At 53.1% G+C, this 24,149-nt stretch overlaps 5 protein-coding genes across 5 annotated transcripts; 2 read left to right on the top strand and 3 right to left on the bottom strand.

The window, feature by feature from the left end:
- Positions 1-1,717: 1,717 nt before the first annotated feature.
- Positions 1,718-2,029, top strand: V2A60_003817 (uncharacterized protein; the record flags this gene model as incomplete). The annotated part of the gene is made up of 1 exon (XM_083255143.1): positions 1,718-2,029. One exon carries the CDS (start codon positions 1,718-1,720, stop codon positions 2,027-2,029), a length of 312 nt encoding a protein of 103 aa, XP_083111269.1.
- A 1,317-nt stretch (positions 2,030-3,346) lies between these two features.
- V2A60_003816 (uncharacterized protein) lies at positions 3,347-4,184 on the bottom strand (the record flags this gene model as incomplete). The annotated part of the gene is made up of 4 exons (XM_083255142.1): positions 3,347-3,475; positions 3,605-3,773; positions 3,859-4,093; positions 4,175-4,184. The coding sequence occupies 4 exons, from the start codon at positions 4,182-4,184 to the stop codon at positions 3,347-3,349; spliced, it is 543 nt and encodes a 180-aa protein (XP_083111268.1).
- A 6,555-nt stretch (positions 4,185-10,739) lies between these two features.
- Positions 10,740-11,773, bottom strand: V2A60_003815 (TOR complex subunit LST8; the record flags this gene model as incomplete). Its single annotated transcript, XM_083255141.1, has 2 exons — positions 10,740-11,153; positions 11,225-11,773. The coding sequence occupies 2 exons, from the start codon at positions 11,771-11,773 to the stop codon at positions 10,740-10,742; spliced, it is 963 nt and encodes a 320-aa protein (XP_083111267.1).
- Positions 11,774-15,353: 3,580 nt separating this feature from the next.
- On the top strand, positions 15,354-16,496 carry V2A60_003814 (carbon-nitrogen hydrolase; the record flags this gene model as incomplete). Its single annotated transcript, XM_083255140.1, has 1 exon — positions 15,354-16,496. The coding sequence occupies one exon, from the start codon at positions 15,354-15,356 to the stop codon at positions 16,494-16,496; it is 1,143 nt and encodes a 380-aa protein (XP_083111266.1).
- Positions 16,497-16,743: 247 nt separating this feature from the next.
- On the bottom strand, positions 16,744-18,275 carry V2A60_003813 (spermidine synthase; the record flags this gene model as incomplete). Its single annotated transcript, XM_083255139.1, has 4 exons — positions 16,744-17,021; positions 17,380-17,620; positions 17,703-18,031; positions 18,245-18,275. 4 exons carry the CDS (start codon positions 18,273-18,275, stop codon positions 16,744-16,746), a joined length of 879 nt encoding a protein of 292 aa, XP_083111265.1.
- Positions 18,276-24,149: the final 5,874 nt, after the last annotated feature.

Here is a 24,149-nt window from a genome sequence, read left to right as displayed (position 1 = left end):
GAAAATAAGGCAATATGAAACAAGACTCCACCATTTGAGAATTTGCCACATTGGGAAGACGTGCGACAATTTCATACTTGGTCCAGCGCTTCGTTTGAGGCCCGAGTAGAGACCATTCCTACCATTGTCAACGCCTGTACCAGAACAGCGGCACATACATCGCTTTTCGTACGACACCACCCTGATATTGCACATGGAGTGCTTCAGAGCTTTCTCCTTGTAGTATGATTCGGATGAAGACGACGTCATGGATCTTTAGTAATAACAAAAATCATGCTTTGTATGGATGCTTGGCCACACAAGAGCAATTTTTTTTACGAAAGTCTTTGGTTAGATTCTCTTCATAAACAGTTTATTAGTATATATAGTCAAGATTGGGCCTTGTGTTGTTGTTGTGGAAGTTCAAACGGCAGAGTATCCGGTATTGGCAAGCACTCTTTATCAAAATCACGTTGATGGACTGGCCAATGACAATTAAGCAAGCGGTCTTTCCCAAATTCCCTGTTTTTGGGGCACCAAGTGAGCGAGTTCCACGCGAAAGGTCCGTGTGAAGCATCCCTGAAGGGGAAAATCGTCGTATCGGCCAGGTTTCTGGGTACTGTTTTCAGATCTTATTCGCTCCGGTGGAGGCTGCCTTGACGTTGAGCTCTCGACTCGTGGAGAAAAGGTGCGCGCGAAGCGTCCATCCGGAAGACGACATGGTAAGCATTGGTGAGTCAAGGTGAAAGAGCTTGATATTTTCGTCGTATACTCGTATTGAGCACCGGACTATACGGCTTATGGCACCAGTTGCATGTGGTAGTATAAAGCAACTGTCGGCGCTCGTTTTCCGGACTATATTTTTAGTACATCCGGGAACAGCCCCTATAGACCATCGATAGGCTCGTCGAAGCGCAAGCGGAGAGAATGAAAAAACAAAATGAGCAATTTCCCATTTTCCTGCGGTAGCTTCACGCCCGAGGAACAATTGGCCCTTTTGCTGATGCTGGACAAACGCGCTCCCTCAAATGTGATTGGCGCCTGCGTGAGGTCCGGAGGCTGCCTGAACCCCCGCTTTATTCCCATAAAGGAAAAGCCGGCCAAACCGTTTCGGGCCAAGAAAAAGGCGGGGCTCGCCAATCCCCCAAATAAGTAAAGTTGTCGGGAAAATGCGCGGCCCGCAACGACCTCTCGTCATCATCCCATCCTGCCTGTCTCATCTGCAAGTTGCAAAACCAGTGGTTTATAGCCAGCTGGCGGGCTTCTTGTCTCTGCTTTTTGCTGTGTCGGTGCTACTCATCGCAGTATTTCTCTACTTCACTCTACATCTCCGCAGCTCAGCCGACCACCGAGCTGTCGCTGGCCAATCAATCAGGTCCCCCCCCCCCCCCCCCCCCCCTTGCATCCTATACCGATCTCTGCTGCGTCCATCGCGACGCAGTGAGGCTTGCCTGCGCGGTGCGAGGTGCCACACTTTATACAAGAGGGGCGATTTCGGTGGACGATCACTCTTGCCTTTCCAAGCTGTTGGGATCGGACCCCCTTCACAAGACTATAGCAGAAGCTGGAACTCATCTCCGCAGAGGGGACCCCCGTCGTCGTCACAAGGCCCCCATCGCTTAGCCCTAATTGCGTATCAAGAATCGCGGCTTCTCCATTTCGAGTTGTTGCTTTTGGGCTGCTCGGATTTCACAAACTACTTCTTTTTGGACCTGAGCCTTTCCAAAACTTTGACACAATGGATTCGCTCTCGCCTGGAGACAAGCCCCCTGTCCTCAACTATGTCCTCAGCTTTTTGCTGGTCGGCATCGCGTGGGGCGGCACTACTCCATTCATCAGACGAGCAGCCAAGTCGCACAAGCCCCCCCAACACCAACTTCTCGACGATCCGGCAGTCCAGGCCAGCTGGCTGCGTTCCAAACTCTACGGCGCCTTCTTTTCGGTCGTCGACTTGCTGCGGAACCCACGATACGCCGTTCCACTGCTGCTCAACCTGACCGGGAGCGTTTGGTTCTTCTTGCTGATTGGGCAAGCCGGTACGTTTGTCTAGCTCTTCCTGCCTGGGGTGCCCGAAACATGGCATGCGTACACCGGTGTCGCAGGAATAAAAAAACCATCTTTGTTACTTTTTTTTTTGTGTCTGAGAAACCGGAAACCCGCGGCACACCAAAAGGAGATGTCTGACTGACTATACGCTAACACGACTCGAATCCCGCCAGAACTTAGTCTCACTGTGCCGATAGTAAACACAATGGCATTTCTCTTTACCGTTCTCGGTGAATGGTTGGTAGAGGGTAAAGTCATCAGTAGAGGTACGGCCCCACGGTTACTATCTGCTAGAGGCAAATTCTGCCGGAAACCCGGTTCGCCGTTCGCCGGGAACTCTGGATCCATACTAACAAGTGATGCAGACACTGGTGCTGGGATGCTCCTTTCTTTAGTTGGCATTGCTCTTTGCGTATTTAGTAAGACGTAGTTGACACTGAGTTGCTTTTTTTTTTTTTTTTTTTGGTTGGGTAAGTAAGTAGAGTACTTGAACTCTTGGCGATGGACATTTTTCGCCATAAGTACTTGATAGAGATGAAAATAGATTAAGAAAAGAGATGGAATAATGCAACCTAGTATGAATAATCAATCCGTGACTCCTGGCTATGCAGTTCAGACAGTCAACACCCCTCTCGACAATTCGCCTCTGATGGTAATGTATACAAAGTCCTCGTATTATGACAGCCACGCTGGCCCTTTTATAGCGCATTCAGACTCTCTCCCCCCTTCCCCCCCGGCGGGCCACGTTGCCGGTCATGTTTCGGTGTATGCTTCGACTGACCGTTGGCTGTCCAGTTCTTCGCGGCCTGCCGCGATGGAAAAACAGGTGAGCCCACGTTTCAGTTTTTTTTTTTCCGGTGTGCAGACATGCGACAAGTGCGCTCTATTCGAGCAATCATCATCAGATACAACCCCTCACCTTTTTGTAAAACATCCTCGAGCCCGATGCCCTTTTCAAGACCCCGGGGTCCCGCATGCAGCGACAGAAACAACACCTTGGGAAACAGAGAAAAAAAAAAAAAGAAGACTGCAAAAACAGTTTGCTAGCGCCCGCCGGGCTAGCGACTTAGCCACTCACATCTCCCGTCTCGCCTTGCCTAAATTGGCCTTCCCCCACCCTTGAACAAGCCATACAACAGCCCCGGTCTCAGATTTTTAGTGTCTCCTAGCGTCCGGGAAATTAAAAGAGACAACCGACTTTGACCGTTTTTCACATAACTTGATTAGTCCTGGTCTTATAGTATGATGGTCGTCGTCGTCGTCGTCGTCGTCGCAAGTCGATTAACCAATTTTTGAGGCTCGGCGCAATGCAATAGGCAACTCAGGCGCGCGTACTCAGCCAGTTGACAATGTCATAGAGGCCCGGGTCCTCGACCGTCCAGCGGCCGAGGCTCTGGTCGCCGCTCAGCATATCCAGGTAGACAAACTCGTCTGTGATGTGCTGCAATTCCTGTCAAGAGTTGGCATTTTGACGTTTGACGTATGCGGCAACACGTCAATGGCGCAGCTGTCTCGGTTTCTGAACCCTCAAACGGCTTCGCTCCATCACATGATAAGAAGAAGGGAGGGGCTCACGTACCTGCTGCAATTGAACATCACAAGCGCGCAGGTGCACTTCGTTTGACGGATTGAGACTCCCACTGGAGTCGGTGATTTGCTTGCGGCCACTGATACATCGCTGCGCTGCCATTTGACGCAGGTAAATCTTTTGGGCCTCGTGGCGACGAGCATAAGCATCCAGCAAGACGCTAACACCCAAGGAGTATCCGGTTAAATCATGTGTACAGGTAGTATGGAATAGTTGGAGTAAGGGGGGGAAAGGGCCTGGCTCACTGTTGGAGTTCGAGCTTCTTCTGCTCGTGCTCATTCCGACCGACTGGGAGGGATACATCGGCAGAGCAGTCTAGGATGAACTGCCCGTCTGCGGCGCATTGGCGCAACAAGTCCCATGCCGGCGTGAAGTAGTCTGCCTGGCAAGGAGCGTTTGTGTTGATGGAGGCGATGCAATGCTGGAGATTGCGGAAATCTGACAAAACTTCGGCAACTCGGTGGATGCGATATTCGTTTACTACAGATTTCAGTCAAGCGTCCAACCCCAAAGGTACCAAACTGAGAAAGTATGATCAAAGGCCGAGAGAGTCGGACTTACAATCCCCCATCTCGAGACAGGCGTCATTCAGATTGGAACAGATCAAGTTTGACCAATTGATGCCAGCCAAGGCGGTGGAGGCGAAGAACTGGTAGCTATTCATATGAAGGATCTTCAAGATTCGTAGTGATGGGAGACGGAAACAAGAGAAAGAGATCAAAGGACGAGAGCCCTTATTATACTTGTTTATAAAGCAAGACGAATGCAGAATCACCGGAAAGAGACCTTGAGCATCGCCTGCAGTGGTGGAGAGGTGAAGGAAGGGGGCAGCGTGTATGAAACTATCCAGCTATCCAATCGTCGAGACTGAGACAAAGAACAGGCCCGAAAGGCACCGGTGAAGCGGCCGATTCGAATTGTTGTTTGAGTTGTTCTGAGCAATGACAGGACGAGATTGAGCCCCCAGAGGAGAAACTACAAGTGGCGCTTCGACCTTGATAAAGAGCAACACTTTTCTTTTTTTTTTTTTTTAAATGCAAGAGACCCTTCTCCGCTCCGCCAACGGGGGATGGGGGGACGAGGGGGGGGGGGCAAGGGGAAGAAAAGAGACGGGTGGATGTAGAAAAGCAAGACAGAAATAAGGCTTTTGTGGCTAAGATTTTGGAAGGGGGAGTGTGCGTCCTGGTCGGACGGGCTGATTGATGGATGTGCTGGGGGGGCAGGCAGGGCCTTTGACATGTATAGATTAGCGGTCCATGATTGGCGAGGAGGGAAACGGCGTGGTACTGATGGTCATGACATGGGAGCAGCAGGCAGGAAAAGAAGACAGTTGATATCCATCAGAGCTTGTCAATTGGGGGGGGTTGAGGGGGGACCAGAAGTTCCAGTTCCACATGGCAGGGTGGACAGAGAAGGCGTATATGCAAATGCAAATGCAGCATGGGTCGATATGTTTGCGGCTACACGCCCCTAGCTCTTTTTCCTCCCCTACGGTGTTCGCCGGGCTTGCAGCCTCTTTATTAGTGCTCTTCTTTTCAGAGGGTGTGTGTGTGTGTGTGTGTGTGTGTTTCTTTGCCAGCATCTTGTCTCTTCTGGACATGTCTCGATCAGCATTCGCTACCGATCCACTGATCAAGACAGCATGTCGTCCCGTAGACGAGGGAGTGAGTGTGTGGCTTGCTTGTAAGTAGGTCTACACTCCACACCACACACAATGCCGTCGTCTTCGGGTGCTCCGTTCACCTCAGCCCTCCCCTCCCCCTCCCTCCCCTTGGCCTCTTTCGTACCTTGCAGAGAGATTCTCAGGGCATGCCTACCATTCTGTCGTCATATATTTATTTTTTTGCCCAATCCGCCGTGTTAGTTTTTATTCCCGAGATTTTTTTCTTTTCTTTTCTTTTTTTTTCCCCTTTTAGCATCATCCCGCAGCACCATCTGCTTTTCCATGATAAGAATCGCCGGCACGGCCGAACCCCGTCGCAGTCCGGACATGTATGCCGCTTCTTGTTGCAAGTCCTCCTCAGTTCAACAAAAGCGCAACCCTTTGATGATGATGATGATGGTTTTTTTTTCATGTTTTCCAGCACACAATTACCCGTGGTGGCGCCTTGATATTGCCAGGCAATACTTGGTATTACATGGTAAAAAGGGGGAAAAACGTGAAATAAGTAGAAGATAAAAATAATCTGACAGGACCGGGCCGAAGGGGACCCTCAGAACCCACAGGAGAAGAACCGGGGCAGCGTCATCGTCACCGTGTCCATGGTGATGGGTTAGGAGAAAGCGGGCTTTTACCAATAGCAGAGACAGAGAGAGAGAGAGAGAGCGGAATGACGAAATATCAAACTTGGCTGCCCTCTCCAGCCCTGTCAACGGCGCTGCTCATCGTAATGATGCTGCCAGCCAGTCGCAGCGCTCGACGGGCCGTAACCAGAGAGGCGGATACAGCTGGGAGATCCTGGCCCAGCTGGACAAGCCCCCCCCCTCCCCTGGGACCGAAAGTCTTGCCAGAAATACCAATCGGAGAGTACAGGAGCGCAGAGGGAAAATAAAATAAAATAAAATAAAATAAAATAAAATAAAATAAAATAAAATAAGACTAGAGGATTTTCCGATCCTGCAGTTGTTCCCGCCCCGTTAAGTGGGCTTCTTCTGCCAGCAATACCGGGCGCGCGCCAACTAAACCACAAAGAGCAAAAAGTGCTTGCTTTCCAAGTACCAGTAGATGATGGATGCTCCAAGACTTGCCAATCTACTTGGATGATGTGCTCACGCGTGGGGGGGAACCAATGACGGGGAACCTACATGAAAAGGTTCCCCCCCCATCCATTCGGCGCTGGCACGGTTCAACTTTGGTATGTGCGAATAGACGAGATCTTCCAGCGCCCGCTTGCTTGCTGTGGCTTGCGTCGATGGGCTAGTTTACTGTATAATGGGGTCGGCATGCCCGAGTGTGCGATCAGGGCTCCCTCTCTGCGGGACTCTGTACGTTGTATGCGGTGTACTTGCGTCGAGGGTCGCTCAGTTCTTTTCCTTCCGTTTCTTCTCTCTCTCTGCTGCCGTACGCATGCGTCGGTGGTCATTTTCATGTCTGAATCGACCACTACTTCATTGCTGACACCATAGCGGCACAACTTTCGGCCAGTGCGACGCAGCCAAGGTGTGGTGATGATGATGATGATGATGCAACTCCCCTCCTACCCCCCCCCAAAATGATCGGCGGACAAGTCTGTAGCCTCGCAAGATCCACGTTGCGGGCCGGGACGCTCGGCCGGCAACCATGCTTTTTACGGCGCGAACCACTCAAAAAACCGCCCGTAGATGAAGATTGGTTCGCTCTGCTTGAAATGTTGGTAGCCCTCTTCCTCATTGGGTGTTGTTAGAAAACCGTTCCGACAAAGGGCCATTCGACTTGAATAAACGTTCAAAAAAATCGACTTTGGCCCTCAAAGACGAGCCTAGGTATCCGTAGAGAGACTCCCCTTATACGGCCCTGGCCGGTCCATGAAGAGCCCCCCCCGAGGCAACTTCCGCCCACCCGGGTGGCTTGTCCCGGGACGAGTTTTTTTGGACCCGCGAGAGGGGGGAAGTAGAAGCAAACCCCGCAAAAGTTTCCTAGCCGTTTTTTCTTTTTCCTTTTTTTTTTCTTTTCTTCTTCTTTAAAAAAAAACAAATTCCCTTCTTTTTGGACAAAGGTCCGGTATTTACTTTTAGTATCAGTAGATGATCCGCTAATACTCAGCAAGTCCCGGCTTATTAGTCTTGGTTTATGACCCCCGGCCGGGTTCACATCGTCGTCCAATTTCGCCTTGCCCATGGGTCTTTCGTCCAATGATGGTGCGAGAAGAGGCCTTACGACTGGTGACGAGGCTGATGAGTCTCAAAAAAGTAGGCCACCCTTACTTACCCACCCTTTTGAGAAGCAGTATCAAATCTTTGCAACTCGAGCTGCCAAGGCCGAGGACTCTTATTTTTTTTTTTCTGTCTCCTTCGTCTTGTTTTTGCGTTGTCATCAAGCACTCATGAGTACAGAAGTGGGCCGGATTCGAGCAGGAGAATGTGAAAAAGGACCACCAAAACGGGCGGGCCTGAAGGAAACAGCCAAGCCTTGACGGGTGAGGCATTCGCTAAGAAGCAGCTGTAAAGAAATCGCAGACTGAGGCTGATCACCAAGGCGGCCGCGGCTGGCCCTGTTCTTTCGCAGTACATTGCCGTAGCCAAGAGAACCTACTTACCTCGGGACTCGTTGCAAGATGCCGTCAACGTTGTATTCGAAAGAGGGGGGGGATTTACCTGTACATTGAGTAATACAGTCGAAATGGAAGCTTGGCTACGCTGCGATTTGACGGGCATGGTCTTCTATAGTTACCAAATGCTATTACAAGGCCTTGGCGCTGCGAAGTCCGATAGCTGTACGGAGTACCGCCGCCGCAGGGTAAAATCTCTGCCTCTGCGAATCTCCGTCGGGGCATGCATGCTCCCCAAATCCGGCGGCCTACATATGCATGTCGATTTACAGCAGCCCAGTTTCCCGTAGCTAATGATGCACAGCTACGCCTCTGTCCGCCGACGCCGACTCCGCCTCCTTTACCTATTTTCGCCAACGAGCCTAGAATGGCATGCGTACTGTCATCCCCTTGGCTGCCCCCCGCCCCCCCCCCCCCCGGGCTGTGGAAATAGTTGGCGTTTATCCATAGTTACTAGAGGCATTGGCAAGCCACCCATATACCAGAAATAGCAAAAAATCGGTGTTCCACGTGAGAGAGAGAGAGAGAGAGGGCCACCGGCCGAGGGCAAAGTCGTGCCGTGCAGGGCGCCGCCGGCCGGCCAGGGGGTGCACGAAAGCGGTTGCCAATACACTTTTCTTTTCTTTTCCCTTTTTTTTTTCTTCTTCTTCTTTCACGTCACAAAAAAAGACTGCAACCATCCAAACGAGATGCAAGCTGGGCTGGGCTTATTACCCAGCGCAGCGGCGGCGCGTAACTCCCGCATGAACTGGCGGGCTGCCCGCCCGTTGGCAAACTGGGCCAGGACGACTGCTGGTACTTATTACTACATAGTAGGTACTTACCGCAGGAACCGCAAAAGAGACTCTAGATATGCTCAAATGACTACTCCGTAGGTAGTTAGGGAACACGATCCCGCCCCGGCAACCGGCTTAGGCTCCCCCCCCTTCCCTTCCCTATAGTCAAGCCTCTATTGCCCATAAAAATCATTATATTAGTGGTGTCTTTTTTTTTTCCTTTTTCTTTTTTGAACATTTGGCGGTGCGCGCGCCGAAAACTCCGTTGAAGCGGGCATGGATCACGCCCATGAGCCCTGGCTGCCTTTCAAAATCAACCAATTTGTAATTAGTAATTAGTTTATTGCTTAACAAAAGACGGGTCGGGTGCATACTCAGCCTCGTGCAATCCCAAAAATCTCAGGTGGAAAGGGAAAGGGAAAAAAACAGTCTCCTCACCAGCCGCATGACATTGATGGCTCAGCTCCCAAGCCAGCCGCGGCTGCTAAAACCACAAAAGCAACCTTTTGTTCCGCGGACCATCTAGATCTTGACCCTCTCTTCCCCTATTTTTTTTTTCCCCTCTCGTGTTGCTCTTTGTTCTCCTCACCACACCACACACACCCCTTGGCGTAATTGGTAAAAGTCTCTCTGATGGTTCGATTTTTCCACATCTAGTATCAATTTCTTGCACCAGCTAGCTAGCTTCCCCCCTTCTACCGGACGTATAACGGGGGACCCTTCTCCAGACAGCCACAGGTTTTGTGCGTTCCGCAGTTTGAACATTCAAGAGCCTCGTCCCTCGAGTTTGGCCAATGATCGGTGGTTCGCCCGGGTCTGGTTAGGTATCCACGACGCTAGGTAGCGGGCATGGCTTTCCCAAGATCCTGGACAAGCTGATGGGCCATGTGCAATGAACCGCGATATAGAACCAAGCCACCGATGGCCAGGCACCTCCCTCTCGGGGCTGGCATGTTACATTGAAGCCCACCGTGTTACCAAGACTTACCCCCCCGTCTTTGTTTCTCGGGACAAGCGGATATACAGCATAGCGGCCGGCAACTCTCCGGACTCGAGGCTAGCTGGAAGGCCATGTGCATGGCCTGTCACGGGCTCACAAGACACAGCTCACCCTGACCCTGACACACGATCCGGCATGGGCCATCCAGCCCCCTGATTAAGCATTTGGGGAACAGACTAAAAACTTGGGATGGATGGGGGGGGGGGGATGCCGCACCCCCGTCGCCTTACCCGCGGCGGAGCCATACAGGGGGGCGTGGTCGACCTAGACTTTGCTAATCTGTACTATAACTAACTAGTTAGTCAACCATAAGTGCAAGGCTCCGGCGTGTGTCAAGTTGTCTCCAGCAAATCAGAGACAGAATATAATGATACGGGCAGGACAGTTGTGAACTGGCCATTGTCATTGGCTCATGCATGCCGGCGTCAGCCCTGTATAGACGCGAGCCATTCACAGCTCCTCCGTCTTCAGTCTACACCCGCGCCCCCTAAAAAACAAAAAAAAAAAAACTCGTTCCTGTTTCTCGCAACATCCTGGACAAGCTGAAGGCCAACTCATCGGCTGTCGTTGCCGGATCCACCAGTTACCGCGGAGAACTGCCCCGAGGAAGAAGACAAGGCGGACTTGGGCTGGGTTGCAGTGTGTCGTCATTGCCAAGGGACCGTTTGACAGTAAACAAAAAAAACTTGGCCGTTTCAATGCTCCCGACGAGGCTTTGCCAACGGGTGGTTTGTGCCATGGTTTGCCGCTACTTCCCCGCATCGAGTAACTAGTCATGAGCCGCCTTCTCAACTTGACAAACCAAGAACGGTGCCAGACAAATTAACCAAGCGGCTGCCATTGACAATGTGATTCCGTGAAGCCTAGCGATTGCGATTGACAGCGTCGAGTATCGTGTTTTTACACTCCTTGGTGAGGTTAGTTGACAATTGTATATTCATGGAAATTTGGTATAATGTGTGCATACATCTGGCATGAAAAAGGGAAATACAGCGTCATGAACAACCACCTAACCGTTATACAACCCACGAAGACGCCATACAAAACCTCATACGAGAAAATAAAACAATCAAGCTCCAACAAGATAGCCTAGCAGGTACTGACTACCGTGTTTCGGAGTAGTCGTTCAGGGCTACACAGACGGCCCCCCTATGGTGTCCATTGTATTGTCGTATGATTTGTTGGCTGTGAAGCTCCCAGAGCCGCGCATAGTGATCTGAGCATGCGGTGACGAGGTACGCCGAGTCTGCGCTGAAAGCACAATCCCAGACCCAGCGCTGATGCCCGGTGAGCGTGGCCTCGAGCGGTAGTGCTTTGGGCTGCTCGCCTGGCTTGGACGGACTGTCCTTGATTTCCCATATCTTGGCCGTGTGGTCGGCGCTGCAGGTGGCCAGCTTTTTGACGTCGGGCGAAAGGAGGATGCGGGTAATGTACTCCTTGTGTGCAGAAAAGTGTGTCACGGGCACCATGCGCGTGCCATTGTACTCCTGTTCAATCTTCCAGATAAAGACGTTGCCCTGGGACACGCAATGTCAGCAAAAAAATGACTTGTGCAAAGCAAAAGAGGCGGCATGCAAGGGATGCATACGCTGTTATTAGCGGCGCAGAGAAGCGTGCCGTCGCTTGCGACCGTGACGCTAGACACGGACACGTCCGCCTCGGGCGTCAGCTCATGGGCGCAGGTGTTTTCGGCGAGGTCCCAGACACGGACGTAGCCGGAGCGGTCGCAGCTGATGATCTCGCCCTGGTTGGGATGGATAACGACGTCGTTGGCGGGGCACCCGTGGCTGTAGCTGCGTTGAATTGTGCCGGTGCGAGTCTCCCAGATCTTGACGGTGCCATCCTCGGAGCTCGTCACCATCCATTTGCCCTCGCAGTGGAAGGCGACGCCGGTAATGTTGCCCGTGTGGCCCTCAAAGGTCAGCACGGGGCTCGGGTTCGTGGACTTGATGTCGTAGAGCTTGACGACCTGGTTGCCGGCGGCGGCGAGGTAGCGCTTGTCGGGTGAGATGCACAGACGGTTGACCTGCGAGTCTTGGTGCTGGATCGTGCGGGAGCAGATGCCGGAGAGCGCCTCCCAGAATCTGCGTTGGGGGACAAGTGCGCCCCTACGGTTAGCCAAGGCACGGATGATCATTGCGACCGACGTCAATGTATGGCGATTCGCCGCGGAGAAGAGCTTGCCTGATTGTGTGGTCGTAACCGGCTGGAGCGTATGCCATGCAACGGTCAGCTAGGTGCCCGGAGGCGGAGAAAGAGGGCGCGCAAAGCCCCGGACGTGACGAACCTGTGCAGAGTATCACGGACATGATGGGGCAGTGCCTATAGGAGCCTGCGATCCCGCAGCCTGCGACGCGCCTGGCTTTACGACGGAAAGAGGTCTAATGTAGGTAGGTAAAAGGACCAAAAACAAGGGTGGGCGCAGGGTGCGGGGCTGTCGAGACGATTGATGTTGTGTGAGGTAGTGTTTGCGTAGTTGAAGCTCAGGGCAGTGACGATTTTCTTTTTTAGGTGCATCGGGACCTGGTGTGGAGCTCCGCGCGACAGTTGCACATCCACAGTGCGCAACCCATGTCTGAGCACTAAGAAGGATGGTCTATCCAGCTACAAATAAAAAAAAAAGTTGTACATGCTTTGGATAGATCTTCAGCTGATAAGGTGGTTAAGCAATCATTTATACTCAATCGTAGCTATATTCACGCAGCCAAATGCATCTTTGGCAAAACTCTCCCCAGTTGCTCCCAACTGCTCCAAGTTGCTTCCTGTGGAATGACCTCGTTCGAATTGGTATATATTTCAGTACAATTAGGACAAAAGAAATGATGATATAGAAAAAAGGAAAAGAAAAGAGAAAACTTCCCAGCATTGCTCCACAGCATGTCATGGTGCCAAGGAAAATGTCACGCCGCGCGTTGTCCAGTTGGGGATATCAGCCCATTTCTGCTGGGCAGGGCATACATGGGCGTCGTTGTCATCTTCATTTCATTGATGATACGAGACGCTTCCAGGTCCGGCATGACAGCTATGACCCGGAGCCAGAACTCGGCTGACCTCCCGACCCTCGTTGCCCGGATCCCCGGCGGCCACTAGACGAGCCGCCCATTGTTTCCTGTGCGACTATCATGGAGGCTGGCAAGTCTGCGTATCGCAATCGGGGAAGTCGCACAGCCTGCTCGCTCGTATATCCCGGCGGCACCATGCGCACCATTGATCCTCCGCAGTATTTGCAATCGAAGGCGCTGCGAAGAAGGGATATGGGGTCAGCAACGCCGGCAAGAGCCGCCACCCGTGAAGAGAGAGAGGGGGGGGGGGGGGGGGGGGGAGAGAGCCTACGTTTTTTTGCTGCACATGATGCATAGTACCGGGCTGTAGCTCAAGAGTAAACCGACGTGATATTCCTCATGAAGCGCCGCCATGGAGCCGCTGGGTTTGCATGCAAAAATTATGTTGTCGAAAAACTCCAAATTTGCCAATCAAGAGGATGCAGCTGAAAAGTCAGATGCCAGCTGGTCGAACGAGTCGAAGAATGCGCGGAAATGTACGGAAAGAGGGGGAAAAAGGCAAAGAAAAGAAACAGGCACGCTCGGGAAGTACCATTGCTTATTATCCTCTACTCACGCACATTCACACTGAGCATCACAAGCTTTCGAGCGGTCTGACTGCTTGCAGCACCAGAGACGTTCGAGGCCGCACCACGTTGACACCGTAAATCTTCTTCTCTAAGCGAGTTTGTTTGACGTCTGTAGCACGCAAGTCAAAAGTCATGTGGCATAGTTTAGATTTAATCCCTTTTTTTTTTCTTTTTTTCGGGCCATTGGGAGGCCCTTCCGAAACCGTTCCTTTCGTTTCTCGACTTCCGCCGAATTCCGCCGCACCAAGAGGTTCCGCCAAACGGCCACTTGACCTGGAACGGGCTATAGAAGAAGAAACACGTCATGGCTCTCCGACGCATGGTTGCTTTTTCCCATCTGTAAACGGGTCCCTGCAGCGGGCGGCCGATGGCCGGCCCGACAGGTAGCTGCCTGCTTATTACCTTGACTAGTGGCCTACCCTGTTGAGGTAGGGTAGCATCCAGATATGTGAGCCTTTCTGATAGCACACCGGGTCGCCGACGACGGATTTTTTTCTCTTTTTTTTTCTTTGGTGGGAAGCTGGGAATCCCCGTGTTGCATTGGAAAGTTTAATATCGACTCCAGAAGACGATGAAGATCACGCGCTGCAACGGCTGCTGGGTTGTTTCACATGGGAAGCTACTCGCATGCGTGTGTTAGAGAATTATCCTAGCGCAGCACTCTCCCCCACCAACTCTTTGAAAGGTCGCTTGATCAACGAATATATATTTGCGTTTCTGGTCCAAGACGTCTGATAGGAAGCAAGGCAATGCGGAGGTATATGAGAGACGCCAATGGCAAAGCTTCAAGCCTCTCCCGTAGCGAGCTATAAGCGGAGGGAAGCGGCCGGGGGGGCTTCCGCAGTCGGAGTCAAGCCGCCTCGAACTCCATACTCCAACTTCAGTGTCGGCACTTGTCCAAAACTTTACAGTTGCCAGGAGGAATACCAGTATGACTCAGACTTATTAATAGGCTGCCTGGTGGTGGCAGTGGAACAGCAAGCGCAGTATGTTCTCTGGCGGCCAGAAACGGGGTGGCAAGGTTCCCCCACGAGTCCATGTGCAGTACAACCGGCCAATTATAGGAATATAGAATCGAGTCTCTCCGATTGCTGGCACCTCGGCGGAGCCTTTTCGGTCAACTATCAAGCAGACGTACAAACCATTGCAGGGTGAATACGCCCATGAGAGTATCGGGCAGTTCTTGACCGGCGGCGGGCTTTTTCGAGAATACCGAGAGGAAAAGCGTCAGAATAGGAACCGGCAATCCATACTACATTGCTCGTCAGGCCGACCCAGAAAGCGGTGATGAACTAAAAGGAGCGTAGGAGAGTGTCAATAGGGGAATGGGAAAATAAGGTTTTTTTCTTTCCAAGAGGCCCTGTTTTTGACAGCAGCAAACCCACCGCCACAATTGGTTTGACCACGATGCCTCGGCTTCCAATCTACAGCTCGCCAATCATGAATTTTTTCCGCGTTAAACAATTCAGAGGGGTGCGAGGGGGGTCAGTATACCCGCATGACAGGATCAGCGCAGCTTCCCGCTTGCGTCATTGCTCAGCTATGTACGGCCGGCTCTTTATCATCACAAGTTGACCAGGGTACTATTCGGCAGGGAACAGGGTTCTTCAACTTCAACGTACGAGCGACCCTTTCATGCCTTTTCCAATTCCCACAGCGTGGTGCTTCTTGTGACAGACAGCATTGCTAAAGTGGCATAATACCGGGCCCATTTAGATACCCCCCTTTCCCCCGGGTGGACTTGCCCTGTCATGAATGGTTGAGCACTGCGCACGAAACCGCAAATGGCGTTTCAATTCAACTATTCTACAAACGGTAGCGAGTAAGCAACCTCTCCGGTTTCCAGATCCGCCGCGGGCCTTGCTTGGCCGCCGACGCCCGCCTCACCGACGGCCTACCCGCCCCTCTGAGCAGCGGCGGTCGCTCGGCATTTGCTGTCCGCAAAAGCTGTTCGCTTGTCTCCGCAGCGTCCCTCCCTCCTCCTCCACCCCTGCTCCAACCCCGCGCCTTCCAACATCCGTCTTCCTCCCCCTCCCCCTCACCCCTGCACCCGACCTCATCGCGAATTCCCCCGCAGAGTCTGAGCATGAACAGACCTCTCCTGCGTTGCATCTCCTCCAGACTCAGCAGCAGCAAGGGTAGTAGCGTCTTCCTCGCCGGCGCCCCAACCGCCCACCGTCTCCCAGCTACCACCACCGCCGCCGCCGCCGCCGCCTCCGCCTCCGCAGCTCCCCGGTGCAACGACAACAACACCAGCCGCCTTCCAATCCGCAGGCCCTTCTCTACATCCGCCGCCCGCGCCATGGCCGCGTCGTACACGCCGAGCCCGGTGCTCCAAGTCCCGCGCGTCACCATTGCCTGCGTGCAGCTGGCCTCGGGCGCCGACAAGACGGCCAACCTCGAGCACGCTGCCGAGCAGGTCCGCCGGGCCGCGTCGTCGACGGGCGCCAAGATTGTCGTGCTGCCCGAGTGCTTCAACTCGCCGTACGGCACGAGCTTCTTTCCGACGTACGCCGAGGAGCTGGGGCCGTCCGTGTCGTCGCCGTCGCCGTCGTCGTCTCCGCCTTCCGTCGACCGGGCGCCCTCGTACCACGCCCTCGCCGCCATGGCGCGCGACAACGGCGTCTTCCTCGTCGGGGGCTCGATCCCGGAGCGCGACGGCGACGCCCTCTACAACACGAGCCTGACGTTTGGGCCCGACGGCGCGCTGCTGGCCGCGCACCGCAAGGTCCACCTCTTCGACATTGACATACCCGGCAAGATCACCTTTCGCGAGTCCGAGGTGCTGACGGCCGGCGACGCGCTCACGCTCGTCGACCTGCCCGGGTACGGCACCATCGCCGTCGCCATCTGCTACGACGTGCGCTTCCCGGAGCTGGCGACGGTGGCGGCCCGCCGCGGCGCCTTCGCCCTCGTCTACCCGGGCGCCTTCAACCTCACCACCGGCGCCCTGCACTGGGAGCTGCTGGCGCGCGCCCGCGCCGTCGACAACCAAATCTACGTCGCCGTCTGCAGCCCCGCCCGCGACATGGACGCCGGCTACCACGCCTGGGGCCACTCCATGGTCGTGAGCCCCATGGCCAAGATCCTGGCCGAGGCGCAGGAGACCGAGGCCATCATCAGCGCGGAGCTTGTCAGCGACGAGATTGAGGAAGCGCGCAAGAACATTCCGCTGCGCACGCAACGACGGTTTGACGTATATCCGGATGTAGCTCAGAAGAAGCAGTAGGAAAAAAAAAGCCAAGCAGAGGGAACAATTCACAGTGTATGTGGCGCACGGAACATAGCATAGCATTACTGCAAGTTTAATTGCCTTGAAAAATGGAGCCTATCAAGGCCAAACTTTTATCGTTATATATTGCCTCATGTCTGAATGACTTTTGGGCTAAATTTTCATATCGTTTTGATGGTATATTTCTTCTTTTCACCACACTATTTTCGCCGGCGCTGACCATGTTCCCGAACAAAGACCGCACCTATTGCAGGGCCTTCTTGGCAAAGTTGGGCAGGACAAAGCTGGCCTTGTGAATCTCGGCGTTATAGTAGCGGCACTTGGCCTCCTCCTCGGCGGGAGTCCAGGAGCGGACGGGCACCTTGACGTCGCGGGAGGCGTCCTTGCAGCAGACCATGAAGCCGATCTGGCCCGAGGGGTAGGTGGGGATGGTGGTGTAGGCGTATTCGACGACGGGGAAGATTTCCTTGCAGTCCTTCTTGAGCTGAGTGATGAGGGCGAGGTGAAGCCACTGGTTCTCGGCTGTGAAAAGGAGACAAAATCATGTTAGCGGCAGCCGGAGTAAACAATGAGAGTCCAAAAGATGACCGAATGTGAAATTTGGAACAAAGTCTCAGGAAAGAGAGTTCCTGCCATGACGGAACTACCGAGTGGCGAGTAGGGGTCTGGAAAAGTAGAGCACTTGCTTGTGGACGCGCGACTCTAGGAGCAGGGGAAGACAGCCAACAGGGCGGACATACAGTCCCCCAGCAGTCAGTCATGACGGACGAGGTTTCTGGAAAAGAAAGGGAAAAAAAAGGAATAGATCTCGTCGCTGTCGCCCATGCCCATCATCAAGAACGCGCGCCTCGACTTTTCCGCTGATAAATATGAGACATACAACCTTGAGTGGTGATGACGCCGCCCTCGCGGAGGGCGTCGTGGAGGAGCTGGAAGTAGGGCTTCTGGAAGAGACTCTCAGCGGGGCCTTCGGGGTCGGAAGAGTCGGTGATGATGACGTCGAAGCTGTTCTTGTAGTCGTTGAGGAACTTGAAGCCGTCGCCGATGTGGACGGTGCTCTTGCTGTGGGTGAGGCCGGAAGCCATCTCGGGCAGGAACTGCTTGGAGACGCGGGGGACAGCCTAATTTCAGAATCGGTGTCAGTCTTGGCTCCATGACGACGAGGGAGAAGCGCGGAGCTTGAGACGAAGCGGAAAAGTTTACCTCGTCAATGTCGCAGAGAATGGCCTCCTCGACGCAGTCGTGCTTGACGACCTCGCGGAGGACACCGCCGTCGCCGCCGCCAATGACGAGCACCTTCTTGGGGTTGGGGTGCGAGTTCATGGCGAGGTGGGTGATCATCTCCTGGTAGGAGAACTCGTCGCGCTCGGTGCACTGGATGACGTTGTCGAGGACGAGGACGTGGCCGTAGTCGGTCGACTTGAAGACGAGCACGTCCTGGTACTTGGACTTTTCGTGGTGCAGCACCTTCTCGACCTTGAGAGTCATGGCCTGGCCGGGCCACATGTTGGAGATTTCGCGGAACCAGCCATCTGGGCATATTAGCAATGCAACAATTCAATGATTGCAGACTTTTTAGTTTCGTTTCTTTCTCTTTTTTCCTCCCCTCCTGTTCAAGTATTGCAATGGCTTCGCTCGTCTTGTTCTCCCTCCTCCTGTCATGACGAGGAGGGGTAGCAACGGCGGGGTCAAAGCCACTTCATTTTTTTTTCTGATATTTGCAGGTAGCAAAAAAAAAAACGTACCCTTGATGGTAGGGTGAGTAATCTCAGACATTTTGTATGTGTGTAAAAGGGCCGGAGAGGACCAATTCGGCTGTAATAAAGAAGGAGAAGAAGGAAAACGTGATGGTGAAGGAAAAGGAATTGAGAAATGGCGCGCCGAAAGTCGAGCTGCAAAAGTTTTCCTCATGAGTGCTTGGCTCGTGTGTAGGTCGATAGAGGCCCAATGACAGTCTGGCGGGGTACCAATAAAAACTGCAAAAGAAGGGCGGGAAAAAAAATTTGGGCACCACCACCGTCATTTGGCGGGGCATCACCCAGCTTTACGGGAGCCCGCGGAGCGGCGTGAACAATATTGCCCAGAAGAGGAAATTTCGAGAGATTCTTGTCAGATGGCATCCTCTTATATGTTAAATGGACGTGAGCAGCAGCCATAATTTTCGAGGTACTCGCCGAGGTTCTAGCTCACTGCCTCGGAGCGTCGCCCTTCTCGTCGCCATCTCCATCCCACCAACCCGCCCGACAGTCCTCCCGCCCGCGCCCCCCCTCCCAAAACAGACTCCTCAGATTTCTTCTCCCTTTCAGTCCGATATAATCTGATACAATAGTGCTTGGCTGATTGATATGTGCGGCCTCTCGCCGGAAGGGGACGGGGGGCGCAGATCGTCGCACATCTTTGACACTGCGGCCGCATCCGCTGTCCTGCCGAGAGCCAATCGGAAGACGAGCCGCATGACCAAGAGAGACGAGGGGAAGGACAGAGAGAAAGGATATAAAGACGACGCAAGTCGACCGATGTTCCCAACTTGTTGACATGCCAGGTATTTCAAATTCTACCACCTTGCAGCATTACATGGAGTGTAACAAGCTCCTTTGTCGCAATGCCAACTGGCAAATGACTAAAGCTTTCCCATCGGCATAAACATTGAACGGGAATCCAGCTATGAGCTCGTATCGCTATTCGCTGCGGAGTACCTAGAGCCATGATGCCGCTCATCTACTACATACGGCTCTCGTTTGCGTAGCGTCGCCAATTCCAACTCGATCCGCCGCAATACTACTTGACCGCAGCAGTTGAAAACAACAAGGGTGGGCAGGTTGTGTGCTGCTACATCCTAAGAACGCCTCACTTTTCCTTGCTCGAGGTCTATGCACATCGCAGTCCCCGCACTAACAGCCACTTGACACGACTTGAAGTGCCAAACTTGGGCTTTCTGGAACGGCCAAGCAGCTCGTTGGTGACGGAGCGGGAGCCTAGCCAGTGCCAGTCAATGTCTGCTGCAGTCTGGCGCGGTTGCCCCCTTTGTCCTTGATACTGCCAAGCCAAGTTTCCCTCTGTGATTCCCCTTCCCGCTTCCACGACTGATGAGTAAGAGCGCGAGCTGGAGACGCACGCAAGAGCCGTATAAGTCCTCTTGCAGCGCGCAGCAAACCAATGTAACTCGGCGGACAGGAAAAAAAAGAACGCTGTCAATCCGACTCGCGCAATTTTAAACATCCTCTTCATTTTTTGTCATTCATGAAGACGGATTTCCGTTTTTCCAAAAATTTTTTTTTTTGCTCACTACAGTACTGTTTCGTATGCAATGAGTGCTGTGCATTACAGCTGATGTTCACGTTTTTGTGCATGAAAAGCCCTTGCTTGATATGCACCCTCCTGCCCCTGGGAAGGAGCGCTATGTATGCAGATGGGTAGGCTTGGTGAGTGAGACAATCCATATCATTGCTGTTGATATGCTTGCAGGGGGGGGGGGGGGGGGGGCTTGGTGAGAGAGTGAGACAATCCATATCATTGCTTCTGATGTGCTTTTGGGAAGGGAGGAGCCTTGCTGAACAAGGGGACTGAACACACCATGCCCCCGTCCCGATTGTGCGGTAAACCCCATTGTGCGTGGCTATCGCCTGTTTCTCCTTCGGGGCAGAACGGTTTTTACTCGGCATCCCGAGTCGTTCCAGTCTACCATGATTCTTCTCAAAGCGATGGGGTAAGATTTCATCTTTTGAACGTAACAATGAGGAAACGTAAGCGGTAGTCAGATGTTCCTTTCATTAGTGCATAGTTGGGGCCAAGAGATTGTTTTTTTTTGTAACGGAATGCGCAGCTGACGGAGCGAGCATACAGGACGAAATGGGTTGAGCGGGTTGGCTTTGGAAAGAAGCTGAAAGAAGCGCCATCAGGGGCAACGCGCGATACTTGGTGCCAGTAAGCAAGACCTCGTGGAGAGGGAGCTGGCTTGCTTTGCCAAATCTGGCCGGGCAATGCCGTGTTGTGCAGCAGCGCCGTGGCATGCAGGATATATGATATGTGATGCTCGTGGTACAATGCAAGACAGACTGTAGACATCAAAGACCGTGCGCGCATCCACGAAACGAGTGATTTGGCTTGGCTGCTTGGCTCGAGGCTGCAAAGCCGTCAACCGCCCCCCTCCCTTCCCCCCGAAGGGGTTCAGGGTCACGATCGACGAGGTAATGGGCTTGGATGTACCGCCGCGTTTCAACGGGCAACAGTCTGTTGGGCCGGAACATCCAATGTACCCCATATTTGTTACTCAAAGGATGCAGCGCAATTAATCAAGTACGGATCATCACAGACCTCAACCGACTCTTGACCCACAGCGGCACATTTCACAGCGTTTCTTGAAAATTGCAGCATCCTTGACTTGCTGGAGTTGCCCCCCCCCTTGTCCGTGCTGCCTTGTTGCCTTTGTTTGGGGTTCCACAGCTGCAAATGCTGCCGTTTTTAGCGTTATTGAACGTCTCTCGAGTTCTGGATAGGAGGGCTGGCGCTGCCGCAAGTTGGGACCAACGTTTTCAAGTGCGCAAGCTGTCGAGGGTTGGAGAGAGAAATAAACGCCCGCTGAGCTCTCGGCGTTGATGGGCGTACGCACGAGTACGGATACTGGCATGCAGAAAGTCCTGAGCAAGCTTAACTTCTGGGGCTGTCCATGAAGTCTCTCAAACGGTGCGCTTCATCAAGCCAAGGGCAAATCACTACTTATAAACTGGGGTTGTCCCGAACAGGCACCCACCGCGAAAGAGGTCGGGCGCTGGGAGAAACAAGGCACATACGAAGTGCTGTGGACTATGTACCAGCGAGCGCGCGCCAGTGAACAAATGGTGCAGCGATTTGGGGGCGTTGCGGCGTTGCACCCAGCCCTCCAGTCATCGCAATGGCTGCCCCGATGCCATGGTCATTGACTCATTGGTGACATGCAGGCCCCATAACTACTGCATGTCTCACCACGGGCCATCTGGGGGATATACAAATTACCATCGAGAAGCGCTACCATGTGGCATGTGTACATGTGCATCCTGGCTAGAGACTGAGATAGTTAGGGTCCGGTCTACTTGGATAACTAGGGCGCATTGCATACACGGCAGATCAGTAGATGCGGGTTGATGGGGGCGGCAGCCGCTTTGACGTAAAACGTGTACAGCGCAAAGAGCGGCCTCCCACCACAACTAACCAGGATGGAGAGAGAGAGGCCGGCTTATTATTGCGAAATGGCGGCGAGTGGGCGAGCGAGAGCGGGCGGGCCGTGGTGGCGGCGGCGGCGGGAGGCGGGAAGGCGGGAGGACGGACCACAGGTGACGCCAGCCGCGAAACGGAGGGCGTTTTACTAGCTGGAGTGACGAACTCTGGAGGCGGAATTCTTGCAGACCAGCCATACCTTGGCTTGGAAGGTGTCGTTGTGTTTGTAATGTGACATGCTTGGTGATGCACGGATTATCAGACTGGCATTGCTGTCGAAGGGTGCCCTGAAGCCAAGCCGGTAGAGCAAAGGCGGGGCAGCATCGCCAGGGACAGCGTCGTAGGAGCCTAGGAGGGCGAAAAGGTTAGCTTCTTTGGAACAAACAGCGACGGAAGCTGACGATGGTCTCAGAGTATCTAGCGCACGAGTATACTGCGTTCAGAGCGGCATGTAGCGTGCAGCTATAGGGCGATGATGGGGATGGAAAACAGATGGTGGTATTGATGGTCTTGTTCCGGCCATGGGACCAAAGTACGTGGCATCAACGACACGAAGGTGGCCAAACGGGGGCCAGTCAGGTGGCCCAGTGTGTGTCGAGTATATCAAGGTACCACTGTACCACGCAGCGTTGGGGGTCGCGAATCGGAAAATGCTATGCAAAAGAGAAGGAACACGGCTGGTTCGAGAAGTCAAGCCACTGGACTGGTTGGCAGGATTTGGCATCAATATAATTTGCATGATGTGGGTGGTGCAGATGCGGAGCAAGAGCTTGTTTGAGGCTTTGCAGAAGCAGGGCTGATGAGGGGCGGCGGAGGCGGAGGCGGCGGTGGACGCGCACAAGTGCGTGGTACTAAGTAGTTTGGCTGACTGGGTGGCTGGCTTTTCGTAGCGTGGCTTTCGAATGAGCTTTTATTAGATGCTATTATCCAGTTGGCCTTTTTTTTTTCCTTCTTTTTTCCTTCTCCTCTTTCTCCTGCCCAGTCCAAGACGTGAGACTGTTTTCAAGATTGCAGACTGCAGACGAGCTATATAGACATCAGCCAGACGGGCACGCAGGCAGGCATTGACTCAACCAGCAGGGGGACCAGGTACTGAGCAGTTGCTTACCGAGTACTTGATAGGCACGTCTCGTACGGGTGTCTACTATGTAGCCTGAGCACCCTGCCAGGGGAAGGCGGGTATGGGGGTTCGACTCCTCGTCCCGTGTTAAAAGCAGGAGGTTTTTTCTTTCTTTCTTGGCGTTAGCAGCCTGCCCGGGAAGGATGAACTAGGTAGGGCAATCCTATGCAATCCTTGGCAAATCCAGGGCGGCACGTTTGAGATGGCCAACTAGTTCACCAGCTAAAGGCTAACTAGTTGATCATCAGGTAGGTACCTACTTTTTGAGCCCTGTTATACTTAACTTATATGCTGCATGTCCGGAGATGGGGTTACAGCCGACCGACCGCATTGACTTGGGGCGACTGGGTTTTGAGCTGGGGGGCCGTCATCAAAGATCGCTGAGCCGGCGAATCATGTGATGGGACTGGTCAGTTGGACCGAGGAGATTTGTAGTCGTGGCAATCAGCAAGTAAGTAGGAGGAATACCTCACGGTACATACCGATTACCTGTTTCAATAATACAAGCAAGCGAGCCAGAAAGTCGGCAGAGGTCGAGACGGGTTCCATAGTTCAAAAGAACTCAAACCTGGGCACGAGCCAGGCCTGGTAACGTATAGTTATACTAATAGCATAAAATCAGTCAATGCTGTTCCAAGTGATAGGTGCTTACCAGTACTCCGTATACCGCAGATGATTCGGCAGGGCTCTGTCTGACACGGCCTGGTTACCTTGGTAAGTACTGATCCTAACTAGAGGAGGGCCTTGTACTGATAAGTACTCCGTACTGGCCGGTAGGTAGTACCAATTGAGTAATAAGCCCCTAGGCCCGCTGCCGTCCCGCTCTCATGCCCCTGGTATAATAAAGGCTATGCTCAGCAAGGAATACCAGTAAGTGTGTACTCAGTAAGCCCTGGCCGAGGCTGGATAAAAAATGAAGCAGAGGACAAAAGAAAGAAAGAAGGAGAGAGGGGACAGAAGAAAAGGTCCTCGATTGAACTGAAATATCTCTTGCTTCTTTCTCTCTGCGTCTCTCTGTCTCTGTCTCTCTTTCTCTAAATTTGCCGCTCCCCCCCCGTTTTTGCCCTCCTTCTATAAGTACCTTGCTTTTATCCCCGCTAAGTACAGTGCATTTTGCCAACGCCTACGGAGCACTTAGGTAAGTTCCTAGGTACCTTCCTACCTGTCCTAGGTCATCTGTACCTACTATTAGAATGAATTGAAGCAGAGGGGCAAGAATGATGCAAAATTTTAAACCGCCGCACCCGGAGCATGATGCATCAATCATCTCATCATCAAGCTATTCTGAATTCCATTTTTACGTCGTGCTGGTGCGGACCTGTGGTACTGGTAGTGCG

Source organism: Cordyceps javanica, chromosome 2, assembly GCF_051103115.1.
Source record: "Cordyceps javanica chromosome 2, complete sequence".
In the NCBI taxonomy this organism is placed as follows: Eukaryota; Fungi; Ascomycota; class Sordariomycetes; order Hypocreales; family Cordycipitaceae; genus Cordyceps; species Cordyceps javanica.
The sequence above is the reverse complement of the archived record's forward strand: the minus strand, read 5'-3'. Positions and strand labels throughout refer to the sequence as shown.